Source organism: Rhinoraja longicauda, chromosome 3, assembly GCF_053455715.1.
Source record: "Rhinoraja longicauda isolate Sanriku21f chromosome 3, sRhiLon1.1, whole genome shotgun sequence".
NCBI classification, from domain to species: Eukaryota; Metazoa; Chordata; class Chondrichthyes; order Rajiformes; family Arhynchobatidae; genus Rhinoraja; species Rhinoraja longicauda.
In genome coordinates this window covers 94,045,350-94,070,562 of record NC_135955.1, presented here as the reverse complement: position 1 = coordinate 94,070,562, position 25,213 = coordinate 94,045,350, and the positions used below count along the sequence as shown (strand labels likewise).

Genomic DNA, 25,213 nt, shown 5'->3' with positions numbered 1-25,213 from the left:
CCTCTACTCCCTTAGAGGGCTTAGGATGTTCGTCACGTCCCCTACACCTCACGCTGCCTCGGCAAGGCCAGCAGCATAATCAAGGACTAGTCTCACCCCCGGCCACTCCCTCTTCTCCCCTCTCCCATCGGGCAAGAGGCACAGAAGTGTGAAAACGCACACCTCCAGATTCAGGGACAGTTTCTTCCCGGCTGTTATCAGGCAACTGAACCATCCTACCACAACCAGAGAGCGGTGCTGAACTACTATCTACCTCATTGGAGACCCTCGGACTATCGTTGATCGGACTTTGCTGGCTTTACCTTGCACTTAACGTTATTCCCTTATAAGGTATCTATGCACTGTAAATGGATCGATTGTAATCATGTATTGTCTTTCTGCTGACTGGTTAGCACGCAACACAAGCTTTTCACTGTACCTCGGTACACGTGACAATAAACTAAACTGAAGCTGATCTGCCTAGGTGAAATTAGCTGTATGATTTTATCGGGTTGTATGCAAAAGCACAACGTTTCACTATACGAAGGTATACACCGATCAGCCAAAGCATTATGACCACTGACAGGTGAAGTGAATAACATTGGTTATCTTGTTACAATGGCACCTGTCAAGGGGTGGGATATATTAGGCAGCAAGTGAACAGTCAGTTCTTGAAGTTGACGTGTTGGATGCAGGAGAAATGGGCAGGAGTAAAGACCTGAGCGACTTTGACAAGGGCCAAATTGTTATGGCCAGACGACTGGGTCAGAGCATCTCTGAAACGGCAAGGCTTGTGGGGTGCTCCAGGTCAGCAGTGGTGAGTACCGACCGACAGAGGTCCGAGGAGGGACAAACCACAAACCGGCAACAGGCAGGGTGTTGGGCGCCCAAGGCTCATCGATGCGTGAGGGCAACGAAGGCTGTGCCGTCTGGTCCGAACCGACAGAAGGTCGACTGTGGCACAAGTCACAGAAAATGTTAATGGTGGTCACGGGAGGAATGTGTCACAATACACAGTGCATCGCACCCTGCTGCGTATGGGGCTGCACACGGAGGACCAACAGCATATTAGGCAGGTGGGCATAATGTTTTGGCTGATCGGTGTATGTGACACTAAAGTTTCTTGGACATTGGATCTTACCGGTACATCATCCCATTCCTGACTCTTTACGAGTTCATACGAAGGTTCTTCCATGCCCTGCCTGGGTACAGGAAAACCAGGAATAACATTGTGGAGTTGAAAACCAAACGTCAGTAGCCAGCTGTTCACATCTGTGAAGACAACACAATCATGAGATGCAAATACAACGATGGAACGGTGTACCCAGAATAACCGCTTTAGTTCTGAGATACAGCGCGGAAACAGGTCCTTCGGCCCACCGAGTCCACGCCGACCAGCGATCAACAGTTCACACACTAGTTCGAAGTTACCGCACTTTCCCATCCACTCCCTGCACACCCAGGGACAAAATACACAAGGGGGCGTTTATAAGTTCACAAGTTCTTAAGTGATAGGAGCAGAATTAGGCCATTCGGCCCATCAAGTCTACTCCGCCATTCAATCATGGCTGGTCTATCTCTCCCTCTCAACCCCATTCTCCTGCTGACTTTGACAGTATTCCTGAGAGGTGGCGCAGCGGTAGAGTTGCTGCCTCACAGCGCACGAGACTTGGGTTTGATCCTGACTGTGGGTGCTGTCTGTGCAGAGTTTGCATGTTCTCTCTGTGTCGTGTGGGGTTTTCTCCGGTGCTCCGGTTTCCTCCCACACTCCAAAGACGTGCGGGTTTGTAGGGTAATTGGCTTCGATAAAATGTGTAAATTGTCCATGGTGTGTGTAGGATAGAACTAACGTACGGGGTGATCGCTGGTCGGCACGGGCTCGGTGGGCTGAAGGGCCTGTTTCCACGCTGTATCACTAAGGCCGAAAGTCTCACAGTCCTTGACAACAACAATCTTGGTGTCATCTGCAAACTTACCAACCTGTCTATGTCCGAGTCATCTAGATATATCGCAAACTAACGGCGTGTAATCAATGGGTGGGACTGTCTTCCTGATATGACGATCAGTGATAATTTAGTTTAGTTTAGAGATACAGCGCTGATACAGGCCCTTCGGCCCACCGAGTCTGCACTGACCAGCGATCCCCACACACTAACACTACCCTACACACATACATCTGTTGAAAGACTGGAGCGACTAGGCTTGTATACACTGGAATTTAGAAGGATGAGAGGGGATCTTATCGAAACGTATAAGATTATTAAGGGGTTGGACACGTTAGAGGCAGGAAACATGTTCCCAATGTTGGGGGATTCCAGAACAAGGGGCCACAGTTTAAGAATAAGGGGTAGGCCATTTAGAACTGAGATGAGGAAAAACTTTTTCAGTCAGAGAGTTGTGAATCTGTGGAATTCTCTGCCTCAAAAGGCAGTGGAGGCCAATTCTCTGAATGCATTCAAGAGAGAGCTAGATAGAGCTCTTAAGGATAGCGGAGTCAGGGGGTATGGGGAGAAGGCAGGAATGGGGTACTGATTGAGAATGATCAGCCATGATCACATTGAATGGCAGTGCTGGCTCGAAGGGCCGAATGTCCTCCTCCTGCACCTATTGTCACACACTAGGGACAATTTACATTTACACTAAGCCAATTAACGTCTTTGGAGTGTGGGAGGAAACCGAAGATCTCGGAGAAAACCCACGCAGGTCACGGGGAGAACGTGCAAACTCTTGCCATTGGCGGCCGCTATTGGTGGAGCGGGAGCACGTGGCCGCTGGCCGGGTGAGGTCACGCGGGGCGCGAGGCGGCGACATCACCCTTTGTCCCTTCTTTGGGAGTGAGGAAGTTGGCAACCCCTAGTGCCGCCCACCTACAGATGTGTACTCCACGGGCGGGATTATCGTCCCTGACACAAAGATCAGTGTGGATAGAGAACTGGCTGGCAGACAGGAAGCAAAGAGTAGGAATAAACGGGTCCTTTTCAGAATGGCAGGCAGTGACTAGTGGGGTACCGCAAGGCTCAGTGCTGGGACCCCAGCTATTTACAATATATATTAATGATTTGGACGAGGGAATTGAATGCAACATCTCCAAGTTTGCGGATGACACGAAGCTGGGGGGTAGTGTTAGCTGTGAGTAGGATGCTAGGAGGCTGCAATGTGACTTGGATAGGTTAGGTGAGTGGGCAAATGCATGGCAGATGCAGTATAATGTGGATAAATGTGAGGTTATCCACTTTGGTGGCAAGAACAGGAAAGCAGACTATTATCTGAATGGTGGCCGATTAGGAGAAGGGGAGATGCAACGAGACCTGGGTATCGTGGTGCACCAGTCATTGAAAGTAGGCATGCAGGTGCAGCAGGCAGTGAAGAAAGCGAATGGTATGTTGGCATTCATAGCGAGGGGATTTGAGTATAGGAACAGGGAGGTTCTGCTGCAGTTGTACAGGGCATTGGTGAGACCGCACCTGGAGTATTGCGTACAGTTTTGGTCTCCTAATCTGAGGAAAGACATTCTTGCCATAGAGGGAGTACAGAGAAGGTTCGCCAGGTTGATTCCTGGGATGGCAGGACTTTCATATGAAGAAAGACTGGATAGACTCGGCTTGTACTCGCTGGAATTTAGAAGATTGAGGGGGATCTTATAGAAACTTACAAGATTCTTAAGGGGTTGGACAGGCTAGATGCAGGAAGATTGTTCCCGATGTTGGGGAAGTCCAGAACAAGGGGGTCACAGTTTAAGGATAAGGGGGAAGTCTTTTAGGACCGAGATGAGAACGTTTTTTTTCACACAGAGAGTGGTGAATCGGTGGAATTCTCTGCCACAGAAGGTAGTTGAGGCCAGTTCATTGGCTATATTTAAGAGGGAGTTAGATGTGGCCCTTGTGGCTAAAGGGATCAGGGGGTATGGAGAGAAGGCAGGTACGGGATACTGAGTTGGATGATCAGCCATGATCATATTGAATGGCGGTGCATACAGGCTCGAAGGGCCGGATGGCCTACTCCTGCACCTATTGTCTATTTTTCTATGTTTCTATGAGACTAAAGCATCTGGTGTTTGTGACTCAGACTGACTTAAGGTGCAAGTGGTGCTGATTCCGGATCTGTCACTGCCTTCCGCCTCGAGTGCAGACTGCAATGTGTGATGCTCTGCTGCTGACAACAGGCAAGACTTGGCACGCTTTCCTCTGTTTGCACTCAAACAAAGTGTGTTATGATTCTGCCCTTCCTGTTTCTTGTTTGCAAACAGGAAAGGTGGCGAATCTGCGGAATTCATTGCCACAGACGGCTACGGAGTCCAAGTCAGTGGATATTGAGCTCGTATTCACTGGAGTTTAGAAGGATGAGAGGGGATCTTATAGAGACGTATAAAATCATAAAAGGACTGGACAAGCTAGATGCAGGATAAATGTTCCCAATGTTGGGGGAGTCCAGAACCAGGGGCCACACAGTCTAAGAATAAAGGGGAGGCCATTTAAAACTGAGGTGAGAAAAAACTTTTTCACCCAGAGAGTTGTGAATTTGTGGAATTCTCTGCCACAGAGGGCAGTGGAGGCCAAATCACTGGATGAATTTAAAAGAGAGTTAGATAGAGCTCTAGGGGCTAGTGGAATCAAGGGGTATGGGGAGAAGGCAGGCACGGGTTACTGATTGTGGATGATCAGCCATGATCACAATGAATGGCGGTGCTGGCTCGAAGGGCCAAATGGCCTCCTCCTGCACCTATTTTCTACTTTTCTATGTTTCTATTCTCTCCCTATTTTGGGGTGGCACAGTGACCCGCTGAGTTACTCCAGCGTTTTGTGTCTATCTTCGGTGTAAACCAGCATCTGCGTTTTCTTGGTAGACACAAAATGCTTGGGTAACTCAGTGGGTCAGGCAGCATCTCTGGAGAACATGGATAGGTGACGTTTCACAGAGTTCTGGAGTAACTCAGCGGGTCAGGCAGCATCTCGGGAGAGAGGGAATGGGTGACGTTTCGGGTCGAGACCTTTCTTCAGACTGATATCAGGGGATGGGGCGGGACAAAGATAGGATGTAGTCGGGGACAGGAAGACTAGTGGGAGAACTGGGAAGGGGGAGGGGATAGAGAGGGAAAGCAGGGACTACCTGAAGTTTGGAGAAGTCAATGTTCATACCGCTGGGGTGTAAGCTGCCCAAGCGAAATATGAGGTGCTGTTCCTCCATTTTGCGCTGGGCCTCACTCTGACAGTGGAGGAGGCCCAGGACAGAAAGGTCAGACTGGGAATGGGAGTTGACGTGCTGAGCCACCGGGAGATCAGGTTGGTTAAGGCGGACTGAGCGTTTCCTTCCTGCACATTGAGTGAGCAGGTGGCGGGGCTTGGCAGATGTCTCGGTTGTCTCTTGTCCTACCTGTGATGTATTCCTTGACGTTCTGAACCTTGCCCACTGGGTTGTTGTTGTTGAACATGTAGAGGTTGAAGGGAGCCGGGTCGTTGGCCACCTGCGTCCACAGCGAGATGTCGGGTCTCGTCCAGCGGCCTCCCAGGATGTCGTAGTCCCTCTCGCCGAAGTGGATCAGCTTGGTCAGGGACTCGTAGAGGCCCCCGTGGAAGCCGATGATCAGCTGGAAGTCGGGGTTGGAGTCCAGGTAGATCTCCCCGTAGGCCGTGTACTGCACCTGCTTGATCATGCGGCCGTTGCTGCTGAAGACGGCCAGTGGCGTGCCAGCGTTGTCGCAGGCGATGTAGAACTCCTCTCCGCTGCTGATCTCCATGGCGAACAGGTGCCCCTGGAGGTCGTAGTAGAAGGAGGTGATCTCGGAGCTGGAGTGGTTGTAGACGTGCGTGATGCGGTTGGGGTAGCCCAGGTCTGCGTAGAAGAACTGGAGGTGCGGGCCGCTGCTGGCGCGGCTGGACACGCGGCGTCCCAGGCCGTCGTAGCGGTACGTGATGGTCCAGCCGCCCACCTTGCTGTACACCCGCACCAGCAGGCCCTTGGAGTTGTAGTCGAAGACGTCTCCGCCGCGCTGGTGCAGGAAGCCGTCCTCGTCCAGCCGGTACTGCACGTCCCCCAGACGGGTGATGCGGTCCCGCAGGTCGTAGCGCAGCGGCGTGAGGCGGGCGCTACTGCCCGGGTTGAGCAGGTGGAGGTTGCCGTTCAGGTCGTAGTTGTAACGCCACACCATCTTGTCGTTCAGGTAGACGGTCTGCAGCTGCCCGTCCACGTCGTACTCGTACCCGTAGCGGGTGGTGTTGGCGAAGGGGCCGATCTTCATCTCGCGCTTGGACACCCGCCCCGCCCCGTCGTACTGCACCACGATCCAGTACATCAGCGAGCGGAAGATCTCGTACTGGATCTCCTTGATGCGCCCGTGGGCGTCGAAGTGCTTGGTGTAGGTCATCACGGCCGTGGAGATGATCTGGTTGATGTCGTAGTAGATGACGCCGAACTTGCCGAACTGCTCCACCTTGCCTGAGATGTCGTCGAACTGGTACAGGTCGATGGGCAGAGGGGTCTCGTTGATCACCGCCTGCATGCTGGTCACGCGGAAGTTGCTGTCGTAGCTGTAGTCGAAGCGGGCGTTGACCATGCCGTCCTGGCTGAAGCGGAAGATCTGCCTGTCCACCAGCGGCCCCACCTGGCGGTAGCGGACCGTGCAGATGAAGCCCTCGCTCTGCAGGTTGACGGTCTTCAGCACGCCAGCCGCCTCGTCGTACGTGAAGCTGACCCGCGTGCCGTCGTACAGCAGCTCGGACAGGCGGGAGGAGTGGCGGTACTTGTACAGCACCCGGCGCCCGGTGCCCAGGTGGGCCGTCTGGAGCAGGAGACCGCCCTCACTGTAGTCTGCCAGCGTGGACGCGTTGCTCTCTGGCGGGCTGTAGATGTTGCGGTAGTAGCCCACCGAGCGGATGGTCTGCATGTTATGCCGAGCCACGCTGGGCATGGTCACCGCCGACAGCCGGTCCAGCACGTCGTACTCAAATATGTACTGCCGCTGGCTGTGGAGCAGGAGCACCATGGACTGCAAAACACAGCAGGTCAACGTCAGCACTTACAGCACACAGAATATACAGCACAGCGGGCAGAATACACTACCTGGTACACACTACACACAGCACAGTGTGCAGAATACACTACGTGGTACACCCCACACAGCACAGCGTGGAGAGTATACTGCATGGTACACTACACACAGCACAGTGTGCAGAATACACTACCTGGTACACACTACACACAGCACAGTGTGCAGAATACACTACCTGGTACACACTACACACAGCACAGTGTGCAGAATACACTACCTGGTACACCCCACACAGCACAGCGTGGAGAGTACACTATGTGGTACACTACACACACAGCACAGTGTGCAGAATACACTACATGGTACACTACACACAGCACAGTGTGGAGAATACACTACCTGGTACACCCCACACAGCACAGCGTGGAGAGTATACTGCATGGTACACTACACACAGCACAGTGTGGAGAATACACTGCATGGTACACTACACACAGCACAGTGTGGAGAATACACTACCTGGTACACTACACACAGCACAGCGTGTAGAATACACAGCACAGCGTGGAGAATACACTACCTGGTACACTACACACAGCACAGCGTGTAGAATACACAGCACAGTGTGGAGAATACACTACCTGGTACACTACACACAGCACAGTGTGGAGAATACACAGCACAGCGTGGAGAGTACACTACGTGGTACACTACACACAGCACATGCAACACACATCATAGAGCATACAACACAGGTCATACAACACACACCATAGAGCATACAACACAGATCATGGAACACAGATCATGGAACACAGATCATGGAACACAGATCATAGTACATAGAACACAGATCATAGAACACAGATCATAGATCATAGAACAGGAAAATGTCCTGCATTTGCAGGAAATGGGCGAGTCCAGAACCAGGGGCCACACAGTCTAAGAATAAAGGGGAGGCCATTTAAAACTGAGGTGAGAAAAAACTTTTTCACCCAGAGAGTTGTGAATTTGTGGAATTCTCTGCCGCAGAGGGCAGTGGTGGGCAATTCATTGGATGAATTGAAACGAGAGTTAGATAGAGCTCTAGGGGCCAGTGGAATCAAGGGATATGGGGAGAAAGCAGGCACGGGTTACTGAGTGTGGATGATCAGCCATGATCACAATGAATGGCGGTGCTGGCTCGAAGGGCCAAATGGCCTCCTCCTGCACCTATTTTCTATGTTTCTGCATAGATTATAGATCATATGATCACACAGAGGGTGGTGGGTGTATGGAACAAGCTGCCAGAGGAGGTAGTTGAGGCTGGGACTATCCCGACATTTAAGAAACAGTTAGACAGGTACATGGATAGGATAGGTTTGGAGGGATATGGGCCAAATGTGGGCAGGTGGGACTAGTGTAGATGGGACATGTTGGCCGATGTGGGCAAGTTGGGCTGAAGGGCCTGTTTCCACACAGTATCACTCTATAGAACATAGAACAAAGGACATACAGTAGAATATAATACATTGAATATAAATGCAGTAAACGTTATTCCCTTCATCCTCATCTGTACACTGTTAATGGGTCGATTGTAGTTTAAAAAATTCTTTTTGTGCACAACCCGCAGGCATTGCCACTTTCATTTCACTGCACATCGTGTATGTGTATGTGACAAATAAATTTGACTTGACTTGACTTGAGGAGTAGGCCATTCGGCCCTTCGAGCCAGCACCGCCATTCAATGTGATCATGGCTGATCATTCTCAATCAGTACCCCGTTCCTGCTTTCTCCCCATACCCCCTGACTCCGCTATCCTTAAGAGCTCTATCTAGCTCTCTCTTGAATGTATTCAGAGAATTGGCCTCCACTGCCCTCTGAGGCAGAGAATTCCACAGATTCACAACTCTCTGACTGAAAAAGTTTTTCCTCATCTCCGTTCTAAATGGCCTACCCCTTATTCTTAAACTGTGGCCCCTGGTTCTGGACTCCCCCAACATTGGGAACATGTTTCCTGCCTCTAACGTGTCCAACCCCTTAATAATCTTATACGTTTCGATAAGATCCCCTCTCATCCTTCTAAATTCCAGTGTATACAAGCCCAGTCGCTCCGGTCTTTCAACATATGACAGTCCCGCCATTCCGGGAATTAACCTAGTAAACCTACGCTGCACGCCCTCAAGTTTGGAGATACAGTGCAGAAAGAGTGATTAGGGATAGTCAGCATGGTTTTGTACGTGGGAGGTCTTGTTTCACAGATCTGATTGATTTTTTTGAAGACGTGACCAAAAAGGCCAATGAAGGCAGAGCTGTAGATCTTGTGTCCATGAACCTCAGCAAGGCCCGCGTTCGACAATGTTTCTTCCCACTTCACCATGTCCTGGTGAGATGACCCCAGTTCCTTCCTCACCTTGTCTAGGTGGGAAGCCCTTAGTTATTTCCTCACCTGAACCAGGTGAGAAGTCCCCCGTTCCTTCCTCACCTTGTGTCCAGGTAAGAAACCTCCAGATCCCATCTCACCTTCCCCAGGTAAGAACCCCCCCCCCCCCCCAACGTTGTGTCCTCACCTTCTCTAAGTGCGGTGCTCTCTTTTCCTTCCCGATCTTGTCCAGGTGGGAGGCCCCAAGTTCCTTCCTCACCTTGAACAGGTGAAAAGGTGAGACTAGTTCCTTCATCACCTGATCCCGGTGAGATGTCCCCTAGTTCCTTCCTCACCTTGCCCAGGGAAAATGCCTCCCGTTCCTTCTCACCTTGACTGGAAGAAAGCCAATGGAATGTTGTCCTTCATAACAAGAGGAGTTGAGTATAGGAGCAACGAGAGGTCCTTCTGCAGTTGTACCGGACCCTGGTGAGACCGCACCTGGAGTACTGTGCGCAGTTTTGGTCTACAAATTTGAGGAAGGACATTCTTGCTATTGAGGGCGTGCAGCGTAGGTTTACTAGGTTAATTCCCGGAATGGCGGGACTAGAGCGACTAGGCTTGTATACACTGGTATTTAGAAGGATGAGAGGGGATCTCATCGATCTTATCTTGTGTGAGGAGACTCACTGTGATGGATGTTTCTTTTTGTTTGGTGTTGGTTTATGGTTGTGTGTGTTATTGCTTATTGTTGCACTGTGGGTAATCTTTCATTTCATTGCATATTTATGTGTATGTGACAAATAAAATTGATTATTGAAACATATAAGATTATTAAGGGGTTGGATACCCTAGAGGCAGGAAACATGTTCCCAATGTTGGGGGAGTCCAGAACAAGGGGCCACAGTTTAAGAATAAGGGGTCGGCCATTTAGAACGGAGATGAGGAAAAGCTTTTTCACTCAGAGAGATGTAAATCTGTGGAATTCTCTGCCTCAGAAGGCAGTGGAGGCCAATTCTCTGGATGCATTCAAGAGAGACCTAGATAGAGCTCTTAAGGATAGCGGAGTCAGGGGGTATGGGGAGAAGGCAGGAACGGGGTACTGATTGAGAATGATCAGCCATGATCACATTGAATGGTGGTGCTGGCTCGAAGGGCTGAATGGCCTCCTCCTGCACCTATTGTCTATTGTCTATTGTGACTGGGTGGGTAGCTCCCAGTTCCTTCCTCACATTGTCTAGGTGAGATGTCCCCTAGTTCCCTCTTACCTTGGTCTAGGTAAGAAGCCCCCAATTCATTTCTCACCTGATCCAGGTGAGATGTCCCCACTTCCTTCCTCACCTTGACCAGGTGAGATGTCCCCAGGTCCTTCCTCACCTTGTCTAGGTAGGTGCAGCTCCCAGCTCCTTCTCACATTACCCAGGTAAGATGTCCCCCAAGGTAGACGCAAAATGCTGGAGTAACTCAGCGGATCAGGCAGCATCTCGAGAGAGAAGGAATGGGTGGCGTTTCGGGTCGAGACCCTTCTTCAGACTGATGTCAGGGGAGGGGGCGGGACAAAGATAGGATGTAGTCGGAGACAGGAAGACTAGTTGGAGAACTGGGAAGGGGGAGGGGTTGGAGAGAGAGGGAAAGCAGGAACTATCTGAAGTTAGAGAAGTCAATGTTCATATCACTGGGGTGTAAACTACCCAAGCGAAATATGAGGTGCTGTTCCTCCAATTTGCGCTGGGCCTCACTCTGACAATGGAGGAGGCCCAGGACAGAAAGGTCAGACTGGGAGTGGGAGGGGGGAGTTGAAGTGCTGAGCCACCGGGAGATCAGGTATGTTAAGGCGGACTGAGCGGAGGTGTTGAGCGAAACGATCGCCGAGCCTGCGTTTGGTCTCGCCGATGTGGAGAAGTTGACACCTGGAGCAGCGGATACAGTAGATGAGGTTGGAGGAGGTGCAGGTGAACCTCTGCCTCACCTGGAAAGACTGTTTGGGTCCTTGGATGGAGTCGAGGGGGGAGGTAAAGGGACAGGTGTTGCATCTCCTGCGGTTGCAGGGGAAAGTACCTGGAATTTAAACCAGCTTTTTATCCTACACATAAGATGCCCTGCAGTTCCAACTCGCCCTGACCAGGTGGGAAGGCACGTGGTGACATCACGGTAGGTGTTAATGTCTTCCAGAATTGAATCAGAGCTGTGAAACTTCTCCAAAGAGAATTGGTTTGCATGCAAATATATATGTTTTAAGGTGGACAACCAAATGAATAAAACTCGCACCATCAGGCCCTTGGAGTTGTAAAGGTGGGAAGCCCCCTTCCCCCTTCCCCCCAGTTGGTTCCTCACCTTGTCCAGGTAGGTGTAGCTCCAGGTTTTGCCGTCGGTCAGCACGCGGGAGGTGATTCTCCCCTGAGCGTCGTATTCGATCCTCTCCCCCAGCGGCCCGCGTTGGATGCCGGCGATCTGGCCGGTGGGGGAGTAGGTGATGTTGACGGCCACCAGCCGGCTGCTGGGCAGCCAGAGGGTGGGTTGGCCCGACGCGTCGTACACGATCCTCAGCTGGAACTTGCGGTGGTCGTCGTAGATCTTCTCCGTCCGGGTGGTCCGGTCAAAGTCGATGGAGAGAAGGTTCCGGCCGTTCACCTGCAGGAGCAGACCAAGAGACGCACACCAAACACCAGTCAGTCGGGAGGGTACGCAGAACACAGGGAAAACAGACACAGAGTGCTGGAGAGCCAGGTAGAGCTCTTAAGGATAGCGGAGTCAGGGGGTAAGGGGAGAAGGCAGGAACGGAGTACTGATTGAGAATGATCAGCCATGATCTGTGGAATTCTCTGCCTCAGAAGGCAGTGGAGGCCAATTCTCTGAATGCATTCAAAAGAGAGCTAGAGCTCCTAAGGATAGCGGAGTCAGGGGGTATGGGGAAAAGGCAGGAACGGGGTACTGATTGAGAATGATCAGCCATGATCACATTGAATGGCGGTGCTGGCTCGAAGGGCCGAATGGCCTACTCCTGCACCTATTGTCTATTGTCTATTGTAACTCAGCGGGTCATAAGGATAGTGAAGGATAGTGATACTGTATGAGGATTGCTGGTCAATAGACAATAGGTGACGTATGATGAAAGAATGGGTCGACTGGGCTTATATTCACTGGAACTTAGAAGGATGAGAGGAGATCTAGAAACATATAAAGTCCTTAAAGGATTTGACAGGCTAGAAGCAGGAAAATGTTCCTGATGTTGGGGGAGTCCAGAACCAGGGGTCAATAGACAATAGACAATAGGTGCAGGAGGAGGCCATTCGGCCCTTCGAGCCAGCACCACCATACAATGTGATCATGGCTGATCATTCTCAATCAGTACCCCGTTCCTGCCTTCTCCCCATACCTCCTGACTCCGCTATCATTAAGAGCTCTGTCTAGCTCTCTCTTGAATGCATTCAGAGAATTAGCCTCCACTGCCTTCTGAGGCAGAGAATTCCACAGATTCACAACTCTCTGACTGAAAAGGTTTTTCCTCATCTCCGTTCTAAATGGCCTGCCCCTTATTCTTAAACTGTGGCCCCTGGTTCTGGACTCCCCCAACATTGGGAACATGTTTCCTGCCTCTAACGTGTCCAACCCCTTAATAATCTTATACGTTTCGACAAGATCCCCTCTCATCCTTCTAAATTCCAGTCAGCACAGCCTCGGTGGCCAAAGGGCCTGTTTCCACGCTGTATCTCCAAACTAAAGTGCTGATGTTCTCCTGTTTACCTGCTTCTGACTCATGATGTTTTAATTTTTTATATATTTTGTTAAGTATTAAGAGGAGGCACAATAAGCTTTGGCTTCTGCCTACACCTTTCTTTTCCAGTCAGAAAATATCATGTGTGATTATATTGTTTTATTTTTGATACAATGATTTTGTATTATTTAACCTTCACAACTGTATGGTCAATCTGTTGTATTGACCGGAAAATAAATAAATAAATAAAAAAGAAAAGGAATGAACATTGATGTGCTGCTTTTATTTCACAAAATGCTGGAGTAACTCAGCGGGTCAGGCAGCATCTCTGGGGAACATGGATAGGTGACGTTTCACAGAGTGCTGGAGTAACTCAGCGGGTCAGGCAGCATCTCTGGGGAACATGGATAGGTGACGTTTCACAGAGTGCTGGAGTAACTCAGCGGGTCAGGCAGCATCTCAGGAGAGAAGGAATGGGTGACGTTTCGGGTCGAGGCCCATCTTCAGACCCGAAACGTCACCCATTCCTTCTCTACTGAGATGCTGCCTGACCCGCTGAGTTACTCCAGCATTTTGTGAAATAAATGCCTTGGATTTGTCCCAGCATCTGCAGTTATTTCCTTACACTAATGTGCTGCTTATCAGACAGCCCAGCTGTTTTGTAAACAGCATTTGGAATGATTAATTCTTCCTCGGTGCCGATTAGCCGACAAGAGTTCTTGATGGAAGTGAGAAATTAGTTGAACTGTCTCTCATGAAACTAATATGATGGTTCACTTCAGTCAACAACCACTCCACATTAAATTGCAGCCAGCTTACATGCTAATTACCACCCAAGACATCTGAGATTGCCTCCTCCCCAGCTCTTCCTAAGATGCCTTTCATCCTTTGCACCATTAACGTGGATAGGTGGGGCGGCACGGTGGTGCAGCGGTAAAGTTGCTGCCTCGCAGCGCCGGAGACCCGGGTTCCATCCCGTCTACGGGCGCTGTCTGTACGGAGTTTGTACGTTCTCCCCGTGACCTGCGTGGGTTTCGCCCGAGATCTTCGGTTTTCTCCCACACTCCAAAGACGTGCAGGTTAATTGGCTTCTTGTAAATGTAAAATTGTCCCTAGTGTGTGTAGGATAGTGTTAATGTGCGGGGATCGCTGGTCGGTCTGGACTCAGTGGGCCGAAGGGCCTGTTTCCATGCTGTATCTCCAAACTAAAATAAAAAGGTGACATTTTGACACTATCCATGTTCTCCAGAGATGCTGCCTGACCCGCTGAGTTACTCCAGCACTCTGTGAAACGTCACCTATCCATGTTTTCCAGAGATGCTGCCTGACCCGCTGAGTTACTCCAGCACTCTGTGAAACGTCACCTATCCATGTTCTCCAGAGATGCTGCCTGACCCGCTGAGTTACTCCAGCACTCTGTGAAACGCGGGACGAAGGGCCTGTTTCCACGCTGTATCTCTGGGATGGCGGGACTGACATATGATGAAAGAATGGGTCGACTGGGCTTGAATTCACTGGAATTTAGAAGGATGAGAGGGGATCTTATAGAAACATATAAGATTATTAAAGGATTCGACAGGCTAGAAGCAGGAAAATACTCCTGATGTTAGGGGAGTCCAGAACCAGGGGTCACAGTTTAAGAATAAGGGGTCGGCCATTTAGGACTGAGATGAGGAAAAACGTCTTCACCCAGAGAGTTGTGAATCTGTGGAATTCTCTGCCACAGAAGGCAGTGGAGGCCAATTCACTGGATGTTTTTAAGAGAGAGTTCGATTTAGCTCTAAGGGCTAACGAAATCAAGCGACATGGGGAGAAAGCAGGAACGGGGTACTGATTTTGGATAATCAGCCATGATCACATTGAAAGGCGGTGCTGGCTCAAAAGGCCGAATGGCCTACTTCTGCACCTATTTTTCTAAGTTTCTAACTAAACCAAACTTCGACATCGTTGATCGCAAGAGTTCAGTTGTTTCATGCTACCTTCTGAAGTTAGCTGTTTCCCTGCTGTATTTGTGAACTAAATTAAGGGAATTGTGAAGCTGGGGACTGACTTTGAGCCTCACCAAGGGGCCATGGACTTAACATCTGAGCGTGCGATTCCTTGCCTGGATCGCCGCTCCATCGCGGCCTGCGGACTTCAACATCGGGGAACTAGCAGTCTCGGGTTGAGACCGAGGTCGGGAGCTCCGAGCTGCACGAGGTTCGACAAGCCCTGACCTGGGGTAGATCGCCCGGAGCGGGGGAGCTGAGATCCCCTCCCCCCCCCACGATGTGGGAGCTTGGTCGCCCCGACGAGGAAGACCCACCGCCGGCTACGGGAGCCGAGATCGTCCGCCGTCAACGCAAGGCTCGAGGCCCCCGACCGCGGGAGGACAAAGAAGGGAAGAGATTGAACTTTTTTCCGCCTTCCATCACAGTGAGGAATGTGGAGGAGTCACTGTGGCGGATGTTCATGTTAAACTGTGTTTTGTGTGTCCTGTTGCTTTTTATTGGTACGACTGTGTGTCAAATGAAGTTCCTCGTATAGAAACATGGAAACATAGACAATAGGTGCAGGAGGAGGCCAGTCGGCCCATCGAGCCAGCACCGCCATTCATTGTGGTCATGGCTGATCATCCACAATCAGTAACCCGTGCCTGCCTTCTCCCCATATCCCTTGATTCCACTAGCCCCTAGAGCTCTATCTAACTCTCTCTTAAATCCATCCAGTGAATTGGCCTCCCACTGCCCTCTGTGGCAGGGAATTCCACAGATTTACAACTCTCTGGGTGAAAAACTTCCTTCTCACCTCAGTTTTAACACACTCAGTACCGGGCGGCACGGTGGCGCAGCGGTAGAGTTGCTGCCTTACAGCGAATGCAGCGCCTGGAGACTCAGGTTCGATCCTGACAACGTGCGCCGTCTGTACGGAGTTTGTACGTTCTCCCCGTGACCTGCATGGGCCGAAGGGCCTGTTTCCGCACTGTATCTCTAAATCTAAAAAAATCAAAAATCTAAACGGCCTCCCCTTTATTCTAAGACTGTGTGGCCCCTGTTTCTGGGCAAGCCCAATAACTCCGCACATTAACACTATCCTACACACACTAGGGACAATTTTACATTTACAAGAAGCCAATTAACCTGTACGTCTTTGGAGTGTGGGAGAAAACCGAAGATCTCGGGCGAAACCCACGCAGGTCATGGGGAGGACGTACAAACTCCGTGCAGACAGCACCCGTAGTCGGGATCAAACCCGGGTCTCCGGCGCTGCGAGGCAGCAACTCTACCGCTGCGCCACCGTGCCGCCCCGCCTATCCACGTTAATGGTGCAAAAGATGATAGGCAAATGAAATTCCTGGTATGTTGCAAAGCATGCTTGGCTAATAAAGTACGGTTGCGATTGTGGACAAATGGGGAGCCGGGAGTTTACCCTCAGCTTGCGGCCGAAGACGCTGACTTTGCCCCGGGCCTGCTCCTTCCTGAAGCGCCACTCCACTAGGTTGACGCTGTTCTCCAGGGGCAGGCTGGTGTTGCGCCTGGCGATGATGGGGTTGACGGTGCCGGCCAGGATGTGCGGCTCCGTCTGGAAGCTGGTTTCCATGCCGTTGGCGTACATCACACGCAGAGAGCTGTCGTAGCCCACCTGGTAGCTGTTCCGCAACTGGTCTGAAACACAGCAGAAAACGCGCACGTTCAGCAATGGTGGAACGAGGCCTGGCTCGCCTCAACGGAGCTGCAGGTCTAAAAGACATACGACAGAAGAAGAGGCAATGTGACCAGATACCTGAGGCTCGGAATGTGTCTCCCCGGGCAAGAGTATCTTATTGTCAACTGTCCCGAAACGGAACAATGAAATCCTTACTTGTACCAGCACAACAGATATGTAAACATCGGAGGTATTTATTCACAGAATGCCGGAGTAACTCAGCGGGTCAGGCAGCATCTCAGGAGAGAAGGAATGGGTGACGTTTCGGGTCGAGACCCTGACATCAGTCTGAAGAAGGGTCTCGACCCGAAACGTCACCCCTTCCTTCTCTTCTGAGATGCTGCCTGACCTGCTGAGTTACTCCAGCATTTTGTGAATAAATACCTTCGATTTGTACCAGCATCTGCAGTCATTTTCTTACAGATATGTAAACATAGTACACCGTAACGTTCAGTGTGTGTGTGTATATATATACACCGATCAGCCAAAACATTATGACCACTGACAGGCGAAGTGAATAACATTGACTATCTTGTTACAGTGCCACCTGTCAAAGGGTGAGATGTATTAGGCAGCAAGTGAACAGTCAATTCTTGAAGTTGATTTGTTGGATGCAGGAGAAATGGGCAGGAGTAAAGACCTGAGCGACTTTGACAAGGGCCAGACGACTGGGTCAGAGCATCTGTGAAACGGCAAGGCTTGTGGGGTGCTCCCGGTCAGCAGTGGTGAGTACCGACCGACAGTGGTCTGAGGAGGGACAAACCACAAACCGGCTACAGACAGGGTGTTGGGCGCCCAAGGCTCATCGATGCGCGAGGGCAACGAAGGCTATCCCGTCTGGTCCGAACCGACAGACGGTCGACTGTGGCACAAGTCACAGAAAATTTTAATGGTGGTCACGGGAGGAATGTGTCACAATACACAGTGCATCGCACCCTGCTGCGTATGGGGCTGCACACGGAGGACCAACAGCATGTTAGGCAGGTGGTCATAATGTTTTGGCTCATCAGGTCATAATGTTTTGGCTGATTGCTATTGAGGGCGTGCAGCGTAGGTTCACTAGGTTAATTCCCGGAATGGCGGGACTGTCGTATGTTGAAAGGCTGGAGCGATTGGGCTTGTATACACTGGAATTTAGAAGGATGAGGGGGGATCTTATTGAAACATATAAGATAATTAGGGGATTGGACACATTAGAGGCAGGAAACATGTTCCCAATGTTGGGGGAGTCCAGAACAAGGGGCCACAGTTTAAGAATAAGGGGTAGGCCATTTAGAACGGAGATAAGGAAGAACTTTTTCAGTCAGATAATGGTGAAGGTGTGGAATTCTCTGCCTCAGAAGGCAGTGGAGGCCAGTTCGTTGGATGCTTTCAAGAGAAAGACGTACAGGTATGTAGGTTAATTGGCTGGGTAAATGTGAAAATTGTCCCTAGTGGGTGTAGGATAGTGTTAATGTGCGGGGATCGCTGGGCGGCACGGACTTGGAGGGCCGAAAAGGCCTGTTTCCGGCTGTATATATATGATATGATATGAAGAGAGAGCTGGATAGAGCTCTTAAGGATAGCGGAGTGAGGGGGTATGGGGAGAAGGCAGGAACGGGGTACTGATTGAGAGTGACCAGCCATGATCGCATTGAATGGCGGTGCTGGCTCGAAGGGCTGAATGGCCTACTCCTGCACCTATTGTCTATTGTCTATTGATTGGTGTACAGAAATACATATATATATAAATATATACACACACACACACTCACACACACACACACCCAGAACAAGGGGCCACAGTTTAAGAATCCAGAACAAGGAGCCACAGTTTAAGAATAAGGGGTCGGCCATTTACAACGGAGATGAGGAAAAACTTTTTCAGTCAGAGAGTTGTGAATCTGTGGAATTCTCTGCCTCAGAAGGCAGTGGAGGCCAATTCTCTAAATGCATCAAAGAGAGAGCTAGATAGAGCTCTTAAGGATAGCGGAGTCAGGGGGTATGGGGAGAAGGCAGGAACGGGGTACTGATTGAGAATGATCAGCCATGATCACATTGAATGGCGGTGCTGTCTCGAAGGGCCGAATGGCCTCCTCCTGCACCTATTGTCTATTGTCACACACACACACACACACACACACACACACACACACACACACACACAGTGGTGCAGCGGTAGAGTTATTGCCTTACAGCACCAGAGACACGGGTTTAATCCCGACGGGCTTGTAGGCTAATTGGTTTTGGTAATAATGGCAAATTGTCCCTAGTGTGTAGGATAGTGTTAGTGTACGGGGTGATCGCTGGTCGGCGCGGTCTCGGTGGGCCGAAGGGCCTGTTTCTGCGCTGTATCTCTAAAGTCGACAGTGTAAATCTGCGTTTCCTCGTGTGTCCATCAGACATGTTCGAGCCTGCCTGGCCCTCCAGCAAATCCATCAGTGAATCCACAATCACTCGAGAATTGGAATGCTTTCTTGCAGATAAACGCTTGCTAACACCATGGGAATGCCAATAAGCCAATAACAAGACCAGAATTAACCAGCAAGACAAAACTGAACGATAAAGGCAAGGATAAAGAGCAAGATCAAGAAGGGCCTCGACCCGAAACGTCACCCATTCCTTCTCTCCAGAGATGCCGCCTGTCCCATTGAGTACTCCAGCATTTTGTGTCTATCTTTCTTATAAACTTACACCTGCAGTTCCTTCCTACGCAAGATAAAACTGAAAAGCTGTAAAAGAAACATAGAAACTTAGAAAATAGGTGCAAGAGGAGGCCATTTGGCCCTTCGAGCCAGCACTGCCATTCATTGTGATCATGGCTGATCATCCACAATCAGTAACCCGTGCCTGGCTTTTCCCCATATCCCTTGATTCCGCTAGCCCCTAGAGCTCTATCTAACTCTCTCTTAAATTCATCCAGTGAATTGGCCTCCACTGCCCTCTGTGGCAGAGAATTCCACAAATTCACAACTCTCTGGGTGAAAAAGGTTGGGACTTTATTCCTTGGAGCGCAGGAGGATGAGGGGTGATCTTATAGAGGTGTACAAAATCATGAGAGGAATAATTTGGGTAAAGGCACAGTCTCTTGCCCGGACTAGGGGAATCGAGAACCAGAAGACATAGGTTAAAGGACAGGGGGGAGAGATTTAATAGGGACCTGAGGGGTAATTTTTTCACACAAAGGGTGGTGGATGTATGGAACGAGCTGCCGGAGGAGGTAGTTGAGGCATGGACTATCGCAATGTTGCAGAAGCAATTAGCCAGGCAATTGCTCTAGGCAACATCTCGCCTCATCCTCCTACTCCCCAAGGAATAGAGTCCCAGCCTGCTCAACCTTAGAAGGATGAGAGGGGATCCCAGGATGGCGGGACTGTCATATGAGGCAAAAATTGGAAAGACTATTCTCACCTCAGTTTTAAATGGCCTCCCCTTTATTCTTAGACTGTGTGGCCCCTGGTTCTGGACTATCCCAACATTGGGAACATTTTTCCTGCATCTAGCTTGTCCAGTCCTTTTATGATTTTACACGTTTCTATAAGATCCCCTCTCCTAAACTCCAGTGAATACAAGACTAGTCTTTCCAATCTTTCCTCATACGACAGTCCCTCCATCCCATAATTTAACCTGGTGAACCTACGCTGCACTGCCTCAATAGCAAGAAAGTCCTTCCTCATATTAGGAGACCAAAACTGCACACAGTACTCCAGGTGTCGATCACCTATTCACGCTAGCTCTATGTTATCTCACTTTCGCATCCTACACACCAGGGACGATTTACAGAAGCCAATTAACCTACAAACACGCACCAATGAAGTACAGGTTTGTAGGTTAATTGGCTTCCTTAGATTGTCCCCACTGTGTGTAGGATAGAACGATTATGTGGGTGGTCGCTGGTCGGTGCGGACCCGGTCGGATGAAGGGCCTGTTTCCGCACTGTATCTCTAAAGTCTAAAGTCTGTTCCTCTCATGATCTTTTACACCGATTTATTCCTTTCACGATTTTGTACGCCAATCTTTTCCTCTCATGATCTTATACACTGTTAGACAATAGACAATAGGTGCAGGAGGAGGCCCTTCGGCCCTTCGAGCCTGCACCGCCATTCAATGTGATCATGGCTGATCATCCAACTCAGTATCCCGTACCTGCCTTCTCTCCATACCCCCTGATCCCTTTAGCCACAAGTGCCACATCTAACTCCCTCTTAAATATAGCCAATGAACTGGCTTCAACTACCTTCTGTGGCAGAGATAGTCAGATTCTTGATTTAGACTTTAGATAATAGGTGCAGGAGTAGGCTATTCGGCCCTTCGAACCAGCACCGCCATTCAATATGATCATGGCTGATCATCCACAATCAGTACCCCGTTCCTGCCTTCTCCCCATATCCCTTGACTCCGCTATCATTAAGAGCTCTATCTACCTCTAATTTGAAAGCATCCAGAGAATTGTCCTCCACTGCCTTCTGAGGCAGAGAGTTCCACAGCTTCACAACTCTCTGGGTGAAAAGGTTTTTCCTCTTCTCCGTTCTAAATGGTCTACCATTTATTCTTAGTACATTTATTCTTACCACTTATTCTTAGTATAGTAGTCAATAGACAATAGACAATAGACAACAGACAATAGGTGCAGGAGGAGGCCATTCGGCCCTTCGAGTCAGCACCACCACCACCATTCAATGTGATCATGGCTGATCATTCTCAATCAGTACCCCGTTCCTGCCTTCTCCCCATACCCCCTGACTCGGCTATCCTTAAGAGCTCTATCTAGCTCTCTCTTGAATGCAAAGTCTCTTGCATTAGTCAGAGCTAATGGGGAGAAGGCAGGAGAATGGGGTTAAGAGGGAAAGACAGATCAGCCATGAGTGAATGGCGGAGTAGACTTGAAGGTCTGAATGGCCTATCTCTGCTGGTAGAACTTCTGATCTTACGACTGAGTGTGTTGTACCTTGGACAAGGGTGTAGAAGGCGTCCACTGATGAAAGGTTGGTTGTGATGCTGACGTCATCCTCTCTACTGGACGATTCGATGTTGACCGTGATCGCCTTCTCCATCTCACCTTGGAGATTGGAGACCACTCCGGTGGGGAACGTGACGTTTGTCAATCGGCCCTCACTGTCGTAGCTGGAGAAGGCAATTTTTTAAAAAAAAGAGAATTTTAATTTTCGTTCCAACACATTTAAAAATGTAAACGTTTACATTTCTAAACCCCCCCCTTCTCAATAGACAATAGGTACAGGAGGAGGCCATTCGGCCCTTCGAGCCAGCACCGCCATTCAATGTGATCATGGCTGATCGTTCTCAATCAGTACCCCGTTCCTGCCTTCTCCCCCATACCCCCTGACTTCGCTATCCTTAAGAGCTCTATCTAGCTCTCTCTTGAATGCATTCAGAGAATTGGCCTCCACTGCCTTCTGAGGCAAAGAATTCCACAGATTCACAACTCTCTGACTGAAAAGGTTTTTCCTCATCTCAGTTCTAAACTGCACACAGTACTCCAGGTGCGGTCTCACTAGGGCCCTGTACAACTGCAGAAGGACCTCTTTGCTCCTATACTCAATACACTTTGCTCCTATTCTCATCCACTTCTCATCCAGGTGTGGGCACGGTGGTGGTGCAGCGGTAGAGTTGCTGCCTCACAGCGCCGGAGACCCGGGTTCCATCCCGACTACGGGCGCCGTCTGTACGGAGTTTGTACATTCTCCCCGTGACCTGCGTGGGTTTTCACAGGGTGTTCAACGTTCAATGGTACTTTTACTGTCACCCGTACCGAGGTACAGTGATATTCATTTTTTGTATACAGATCAGTAGGTATCGTCAATATTGGCTTCAGTAAAATTGTAAATTGTCCCTAGTATGTAGGATAGTGTAAGTGTATGGGGATCGCTGGTCGGTGCGGACTCGGTGGGCTAGGGTTGCCAACTGTCCCGTATTAGCCGGGACATCCCGTATTTTGGGCTAAATTGGTTTGCCCAGTACGGGATCGCCCTTGTCCCGTATTAGGCCCGGGGGGCGCTGTAGGCCCGGACGTTGTAGGCCCGGACACTGTACGTCCGGACACTGTAGGCCCGGACATTGTAGGCCCGGACACTGTAGGCCTGGACGCTGTAGGCCTGGACGCTGTAGGCTCGGACACTGTAGGCCCGGACACTGTACGTCCGTACACTGTTGGTTCGGACACTGAAAGTCCGGACACTGAAGGCCCGGACGCTGTAGGCCTGGACGCTGTAGGCCCGGACACTGTAGGCCCGGACACTGTACGTCCGTACACTGTAGGTCCAGACACTGAAGGTCCGGACACTGTAGGCCCAGACGCTGTAGGCCCAGACACTGTAGGTCTGGACACTGTAGGCCCGGACAGTGTAGGCCCGGAGGCCTGGGCGCCGCCTAACGGAGGTTGCGTAGCCACCCACCTCCTGGCCCGGGCGGGATTGGTGGAGCGGGAGCACTTGGCCGCTGGCTGGGTGAGGTCACGTGGGGCGAGGGGCAGTGACGTCGCCTTGTCCCTTATTTGGGAGTGAGAAAGTTGGCAACCCTACGGTGCACCGACCAGCGATTCCCGCACACCAACACTATTGTACACACACTAGGGACAATTTTTACATTTGCCCAGCCAATTAACCCACAAACCTGCATGTCTTTGGAGTGTGGGAGGAAACCAAAGATCTTGGAGAAAACCCATGCAGGTCACGGGGAGAACGTACAAACTCCGTACAGACGGCGCCCGTGGTTGGAATCGAACCCGTGTCTCCGGCGCTGTGAGGCAGCAACTCTACCGCTGCGCCACCGTGCCGCCCTCTTGATAGAAATGCTCGCTTTGTGTTTACCTCCTCACCAGATGCCAGAGATGGCAGCGCTCTGAGTTGACAAAAGGATCGGTACCGGGGTTGTGCCAAGTGGCCAGAAGTGCCGGCCTCTCGTTACCATGACGTTGAACAAAACTCTAAAGTCTTTCTGCAAGAACATTTTCTGCAATCTCACCGCAAAACTCTTGTCGTTCAACATTGCCTGTGCTCCTGTAAGAAATCAATTCCTCTGCACATCCACCCATATTGTTAAAGGCTTTGAATGAAACAGATTTCGTAGTTGGATTGCAGCCAGTGTTGTGTGTAGGAGTCTTTCTCCTTGCATTCACACATGCAAGTTCCCAAATTATCAGGCTCATTACTAAAGCTGTTCACTAACATCTTTTGTAAACCAAATGGAATAATTGATGTGCCACATTTGAATGCCTTTTGTCTGGTGTGTTTTGCAGAATGTTACAATCAGTGTGTAGATCTTTCGACTGCAGAGATACAGCGCGGAAACAGGCCCTTCGGCCCACCGATTCCGTGCCGGCCAGCGATCCCCGAACACTCACACTATCCTACACACACTAGGGACAATTTACAATTTTACTGAAGCTAATTAACCTACGATCCTGCACATCTCTGGAGAGTGGGAGGAAACTGGAACACCTGGAGAAAACCCACGTGGTCCCTGGGAGAGTGTACAAACTCCATGCAGACAGCACCCGTGGTCAGGATTGAACCTGGATCTCAAGGGGCAGTAAGGCAGCAACTCAACCATTACGCCACTGTGCACCTCTTCCATCTGAGTATAAGGCAGAAGGCGGTGGAGGCCAATTCTCTGAATGCATTCAAGAGAGAGCCAGATATCATCATATCATATCATATCATATATATACAGCACGGAAACAGGCCTTTTCGGCAAACCAAGTCCGCGCCGCCCAGCGATCCCCGTACATTAACACTATCCTACACCCACTAGGGACAAATTTTACATTTACCCAGCCAATTAACCTACATACCTGTACGTCTTTGGAGTGTGGGAGGAAACCGAAGATCTCGGAGAAAACCCACGCAGGTCACGGGGAGAACGTACAAACTCCTTACAGTGCAGCACCCGTAATCAGGATCGAACCTGAGTCTCCGGCGCTGCATTCGCTGTAAAGCAGCAACTCTACCGCTGCGCTACCGTGCTCTTAAGGATAGCGGAGTCAGGGGGTATGGGGAGAAGGCAGGAACGGGGTACTGATTGAGAATGATCAGCCATGATCACATTGAATGGCGGTGCTGGCTCAAAAGGCCGAATGGCCTCCTCCTGCACCTATTGTCTATTGTCTATAAACCAAGTATAAAAACAATTTCCAAAAAAACCCACAAATTGTTGGAGTAACTCAGTGGGTCAGGCAGCATCTCTGGAGAACATGGATAGGTGACGTTTCAGGTTGGGAGTGTGAAGAAGGCATGAAACGTCACATATCCCGCTGAGTTACTCTAGCACTCTGCGTCTTTTTTTGTAAACCAGCATCTGCAGTTGCTTGTTCGGTTGATTGAAAGCTACAGTAGGGAGAAAAGGCCCTTCAGCCCACCGAGCCCAGGCCGACCAACGAGTTCACATGAAACTAAACAAAACTAAATGTGAGCAGGTGGGACTAGTGTGGATGGATGGGACATGCTGGTTGTTGTGGGCAAGTTAGGCCAAAAAGGCTGTTTCCACGCTGTATCACTCTAAGACTCATTAATG

At 50.3% G+C, this 25,213-nt stretch overlaps 1 protein-coding gene across 4 annotated transcripts in view; it reads right to left on the bottom strand.

Moving 5' to 3' along the window:
* LOC144592184 (teneurin-3-like) overlaps positions 1-25,213 on the bottom strand; it is a 2,027,615-nt gene that overhangs the window by 2,778 nt on the left and 1,999,624 nt on the right. For all 4 annotated transcript variants that reach the window (XM_078396656.1, XM_078396657.1, XM_078396658.1 and 1 more), the window contains 5 exons: positions 21,633-21,808; positions 16,430-16,665; positions 11,641-11,937; positions 5,350-6,961; positions 1,121-1,251 (listed from right to left, as the gene is read on the bottom strand). In XM_078396656.1, coding sequence (XP_078252782.1) covers positions 1,121-1,251; positions 5,350-6,961; positions 11,641-11,937; positions 16,430-16,665; positions 21,633-21,808 — 2,452 coding nt within the window. The remainder of the gene's footprint in view (positions 1-1,120; positions 1,252-5,349; positions 6,962-11,640; positions 11,938-16,429; positions 16,666-21,632; positions 21,809-25,213) is intronic.